General features: G+C 46.4%; 1 protein-coding gene across 1 annotated transcript in view; it reads left to right on the top strand.

The window, feature by feature from the left end:
• Positions 1 to 3,598: 3,598 nt before the first annotated feature.
• Positions 3,599 to 6,479, top strand: part of LOC135911558 (uncharacterized) — a 412,939-nt gene continuing 410,058 nt past the window's right edge. The window contains exon 1 of the mRNA XM_070528859.1: positions 3,599 to 3,963. Coding sequence (XP_070384960.1) covers positions 3,898 to 3,963 — 66 coding nt within the window. The 5' untranslated portion in view covers positions 3,599 to 3,897. The remainder of the gene's footprint in view (positions 3,964 to 6,479) is intronic.

Genomic DNA, 6,479 nt, shown 5'->3' with positions numbered 1-6,479 from the left:
CCCAGTGGTTGGCGGTGGTGTCATATCACATCTAGTCAATTTATCAACAACAACAACAAAAAAAAAATACATCAACATACTGTAGTGGACAAAAAGATATGATGTTTTGCATCTTCGTCCTCTAGGCTAAGCTGCTCATAAAGTTTGCACTGCATTGTGCCAGACCGCTAGCCTGGGGCAATAGCCTTTTGAACACTCACTATCATGTTATTCGCACCGCATAGACCTCCCCGCCCCCTTTCCCATGGAGCACACAGCTTGCGTATTCCATGAATATAGCACAAGGTAACCGCATTACATCTCCCAGTATATATGTGAAAATACGGGCGCGCTAGGGAGATAAATTTTGACCATAACTGGAGAGGTCAGTATATGCAGGCCTAATATATTACAACAGATCAAAAAAGGAGAGAGAAAAAAAAAAGAAGCACACACATCCATCAACACAAACTTGAGAATGTAGGCCACCATGAGCCCCCTGAAATGAACGAAGTATAAAATGGACCTGCATGACACCATCCATAAATAAAATGTTATTACTCTCTGTCACTTTGACTGCAGCAGCGCGCACGCGGTTTAACATCGGTAATGAAAATTGACATAGAAACGTAGGTAATGAATCACAGGAAACCACAGTATCAAATATTTTTGTTCGCTGCTGTACACAAATAGACATTATTATACACATATCGACGCTCGATGTGCATGCATCGCGCGTGTGTATCGATTTGTATATCGTATATATGTGTGGCGTCGATATGTGTATCCTGTGCATCCCGCGATATCCCGCGTATATGCACAGTCTCGCATGAATGAAGAAAGCACGGTTTTGATAAACTTGTGGCCCTCAGTACAATGACGCACTCGGTGTCTCTATAGAGCACAAACTATGGGCGATGAAGCAGCTATGTCACTGTACACTTGAAGAAATTCTGATGTAAAGATGTAAAAAAATTTTGAAAGGAAGCAACTGACAATAGGAATATTTGTAGACTTTACTCAGGCATTCGATCATATTAATCATAACCTATTATTAACAAAGCTTGATACGTATGGTATCAGGGGCCTCCCACTGCAGCTAATTAAGTCATATTTAGAAAAAAGACGGCAATATGTGCACATAAATAACTTTAAATCGTTTTCTGGAGAAATAAAAACACGAGTCCCACAAGGAAGCATTCTTGGACCGCTACTTTTTAACTTATACATAAACGATATTGTTCTGATCTATCCCAAGGCAAAATTTATCATATATGCAGACGACACTAGTGTGTTCATTTCATCGGCATCTTATACTAGTTTAATAAACAGCGCAAACGAGTTTCTCCAGAACATATCCTCATGGTCTATAGAAAATTATCTAAAATTAAATTCAAATAAGACAAAAGCCGTAATCTTTTATGCGAAAGGCACAAAGATTCCACAAAGACACACTTTAGAGATGAACAAAGGGAGCATAGAAATAGTAAATGAAATTAAAGTATTAGGTACATACTTCTCTAGTACGCTAAACTGGGATCGACAAGTAGACTCTGTAGTACAAAAGCTTAGCCGTATCACAGGAATGCTAAACAAGAACAGATATCGTCTACCAACATCCGTAAAAATATTAATTTATCACTCACTATTTGCATCACACATTAATTACACACACCTTGTGTGGGGCACAACTACTGAAACTAACCTCAGGAAAATACACTTACTACAGAAAAAGATCGTACGTATAATTGCAAATGTGCCATATCACAGTCACAGTGAACACCTTTTTAAACAATACAACATACCTACAATCTACTCTCTATACAACCGCTCTCTCCTTCGTACATGGCACTCAAACTCAAACTCTGAAAACAGCGTATTTAATGAAATTGCTTGTCTGCAAAGAAATACAGCTACCTATATTACCCGACGCGGAGAATATTGGTCTATACCCCCTTCAAGAACTAACTACGGTTTGCAAATGACGAAAAATAAATTACCCAGACTGCTTAATACATTACATGACGCTGGTATTGACATCATTAACATAACACGGTCAGAACTGTCGTTACTTATCAGAACATTCTCCTAAATAATGAATCAAGCGTAATTCCTTTCTCACCTATATTCACATGTGTGTCTTGTTAATGTTTGTAATGACATAATTTTTGCTCGTCCTTTTCTTTCACTTAATAATTCCAATAATAATCGACCATCGATTCTTTTCACCTTTAATTATGCATCGTCAAGTGTACGCGGTTTCAACTATTATTTATGTATTGCCAAGTGTATGTAATGTGGTGGTGCCTACTATCTGCATTGCTTTTATTTGTCCTTATCCCATTTCTTTGTTCCTTGTTTGTTTGTTCCGTCATAGAAAAGTCTCTTGATTGATGATTGTAAGTATTATTTATATGTAATGTTCTTTGAGTACGGTTGATTGCGCTACTCACTGCCACCATGTAACACGGGGGCTAAGGGCACCTCAAGCTGCCTCATTGCAGCTTTTATCTTAGCCCTCGTCATTGTATTTTAGCAATGGAAACAAATAAAGAAAGAAAGAAAGAAAGAAATTGAAGACGCAATATGTCCCATTTGCTGGTTAGTCGGATGGGTGTTTAGCGTGCCTTCGGTGCTTCTTTCCCGGCCAGTTTCAGCGGTCATCGATTGATTTCCCGTGTTAACGCCCAGGCGGTCTTTCCTTTTCGTCCGCCGGCACAGGCGGCGGCCTTTGTTGTGCCGTCTGGTGCGTCTGCATTCGCCGATGGGGGCCACACTTCCCGACCGTGCGAGAACGACGCCCCGTTCTCCTCACAGTGCGGCGACCGGGCCTGGACGGCAGGCGCGCGGGGTCGAAAGGGCTCCGCCGCCGCCGCTTCCGTCCTCCTCGGCCACGCTCCCAGGGGCCTGCGTTCGCTGCGGTGACACTGGCTGGCTCTGTTGTCCCCCCCGTTGGGGGCAACCTCCGGGTTGTCCCTTCGCGCCACAGAACGCGCCATAGAGGGGCACCTTAGCCGACCCGATCTGGGCGCTGGCTGAGCAGCAGCATTATTTTCATATTCACCTAGAATCGACACTTTAGCGTTCAAGTTGTCGAATTCTGTCTCACATTGTGCACTTTCCTGTGTGTTCATACAGTCGCTATGTTGTATCGTGCACCAATATTCGTGCCTTTTAAGTGCCAAGCGTATACCGGTGGTTATGAACATCGTATTACAGTCTCTCTCTCGCTCTCTCTCATTTTTTTTCCTGCTTCTTTAAGGCACGTATTAGCGAACAAGAAATACGGTCACAACTCAGTCAACAGTGGAAGAATGTCCCTTTCACGTGCAGCTGCTCCACGCGAAACGAAACGCAGAATAATTTCTGGCCATAATCTGTAGCGGCACCACAGGCTGTGAGGCTGAACGCTTGGTATGAGTTAACCGAGCGTTACGTGCCTTCATCTGAAGCCATCAGCACCGTCAGGGCTACAGACGAAGTTACCCACTTCCTGCTCTCGATCTCATTTTGTGCCGCACTCTCCCGCGCCGGCCAGTTTCAAGCAGGCGGCATTCTCTCTCTCTCTCTGCTCCGCCCGCTCTTTCCTCTCTCTCAACCACAGCGGCCATCCCTCCCAACGAGAGTCGGCTAGGCTTGGCTGCCGACGTCCGTGATCGGCTCGGGCGCTGCGCGGTGAGGCGGCGTCGGCGGCGTCGTGGAGCCACTTTCGAAAGCGTGTTTCGCCTCTCCCGGCTGGGCGTGGTAAGCTCCGGCGACAGTCTTTCGACGAAGCATCGGCGGCACCTTGCAGAGCAACGTCTCCGGATCCGTTCTTGTTTCATCTCGGCGCTTACGAGAGACGACTGCTAACTCTGCGGACGCTCCCGGGCTTCGCACCGAACGCTACCCGGTGGCGCGTCGTGCCACGGCCGTGACATGGCGATCACGGCACACGACGCTCCTGCAGGATCTCCGAACGGCCAGATTCCTGACAGCGCGCAGGTGAGATGCACCGGACGCTCTTGTGCAGACGGCGGCCCACGCCGCCGGCGCTCTCCGTCTAAGCTTGCGAATGTGGTGAGCACTTCTGTACATGCGCAGGGAAGACGATCGAGCACAATGTCGAAGCAGGCGATTATAACCGTGCGAGAGTCGGTGTCTTCGTCGTTAGCTCGTTACTCGAAGTCGTACAGTTCTTGGTGCCGGAATGTATCTCGCGGTGTAGCGAGAAATTTTCTCGCATCTTCTTGTTTGACAGAGTAAAAACAATTTACCAATTCTCTAAACAAATTTTGCGGAAGTAACTTTTACAAGCCGTAACTGTACCATCAATTTCAATGTTGAACCTCGCAAGAGGGCGAGACATAGACCGCAGAAACACAGGATGAATATGCGCTGCTGCTCGCGGGCGCCTCCTTGCAACCTATATCACTCGCTATGTAGCTAAATGTTTTACAACACGTATGCAGTCCAAGAGTGTCTATTGAACACCGTTCACACTAAATGCGCTATTCGTAGATGCAGACGCGTCACATATGATTCCATTATTAAACTTCTTCGTAAACTAAGAGCGTTAGTCCGAAAGGAGTGTTGGACGCCTGACAACAGGTTAAAATCCACGTGGGCAACAGCTTCGAGCTGTTCGCACACCTTCTCCCGCCGTGTGTATGGGTAACAGTGGTGCCTGCATTAGATCGAACGATTGATCCTCGTAAATAAATAAATAAATAAATAAATAAAATGAAAAGCGCAACGATTTTTCTTCGCACGCAAAACTTCCATTCTGATATGGCAAGGAGACAGATCATTTCCTTGCCTACGAACAAACGAATACGTACATGGCACGAAAACTCGCATCCGCGAAATACCTTTGTGTTTGATGGAAAATATCGTTGGGTGGATTCAACTGGTTGTTCTGAATGCTGTAGCACTCATAAATGTGCGGCGTTCGCATGCGCACAACGAGCGAGGGCTTCAGCCACGCCTTCGTTGTCGCGCATGTGGGCCGTCAGAGCGATCTTCACGTTGCGCCGTTTGTGTCACTGGCGGCAGGACGTTTGGTCGTCGCTCTCCTGTCGCGCGCTCAGTCGCGCAATGCGCCGGGTACGGAGGTTCCCACAGCGCTGCGCGCGTGCGTGATCGATGTCATGTGAAGCGCACAGCAGGGACGTTTCGGGCTTGACTGAGACAGGCCCCGTTTGCTTCGTCGCGACGCTGTAGCTGAACTGGGATCGATAATCTCGCTATCGTATCACATTCCACCTTGTCCCCGCCAACTGTTCTTTCGTTCGTACTTTTCTCAACTCGAGCCATTTCCGGTGGTCGAACGAGAGCACGGAAAATTGCTTTATCAAGAGCGCAGCGTCTGTCCACAAAACACCTGGCGCCAACAGCTCAATCATTGTGGAGAGAGCGCGAACGCTGGAGCTCGCGCTCGTCAACGAGAAGCATTTGTCCAGTGCTCCTGGCTTCGATCTCTGGATATCCTCATTAAATGCCTTTGCCTTCGTCTGTCATGCGCAGAATGACTTTCCGCAACCAGCGCTTGTGTAGCACATATAGGTGAACGACTTCTTAACACTGAGGCAGCCACTGACTATTCGTCCTTGCGAATCGTTTCGTCTTTCACCCCCTAAAACCTATGAGTTCGTTCGCAAGCAACGCACTTGGTGCACCATGGTGACCGTGTGTATGTGTCTTTTTTTTTTTTCTTGAACAAATGAATTTGGCGTTTCTTCAATAAGAGTACACGCAACGAAGCTGGGAGACCGCATATGTATAGGGACACGCTGTGTATTTTACTATGCTAGTCAAATATGCCTCTTCCTGCCATCTTTAAACGCCGATTCTCCTTACTTTGCAGCACGGTAGCCGACCGGACGTTTGTCTGGTTTACTTCCGTACCTTTGCTCTGTCTTTCTCTCGCTTTCTCTGTAAACCTCAAACAAGTAAAGAGATAAAAAAAAGGACGTATAGTTACGAAAAAGCCACACCGTACTATTGGAGCCTCGCCATCCTGGAGAAGTTTCAATGTCACCGCGGGTAAGGATGGCTTATAGCGGCGGCTTAGTTTTGGCGCTATAAAGTCCTAATTCAGTCGCCCTTCCTTTCTTTCGTTTCTTTTTTATTTAATTCTTGATTCAACGTTTCCGGCTGGAATAAGAAAGTAGCATGACTCAACCTGTCAGTTTTCGCAGCGTAGTCGCTTTCTTGACAGCGTCAACACTCGGTCTTCGGGAAATGGGATACATATCCCATTTTCATTGCGCTCTATGCCAGCATTGAAGCATCGATTGGAATAGGCGCCAATATTTTGGTGCGTAAACAGTCGTTACCTTCCATATATGAAAATAAACTTTAGGGTACGCATGCGCAAAGATAGGAATGGGGAAATGTGTAACATTGAGCGCGCGTAGGATGTAGAATGTGGTGTAAGAGGGCAGGGATGAAAACATAACGAAAATTCTTTCCACCGGGCAGGAACATCCTAATCTCCAAACATAATAACAGCAACGACG

Source organism: Dermacentor albipictus, chromosome 1 (assembly GCF_038994185.2).
Source record: "Dermacentor albipictus isolate Rhodes 1998 colony chromosome 1, USDA_Dalb.pri_finalv2, whole genome shotgun sequence".
Taxonomy (NCBI): Eukaryota; Metazoa; Arthropoda; class Arachnida; order Ixodida; family Ixodidae; genus Dermacentor; species Dermacentor albipictus.
This window is presented reverse-complemented; position numbering and strand designations above follow the sequence as displayed.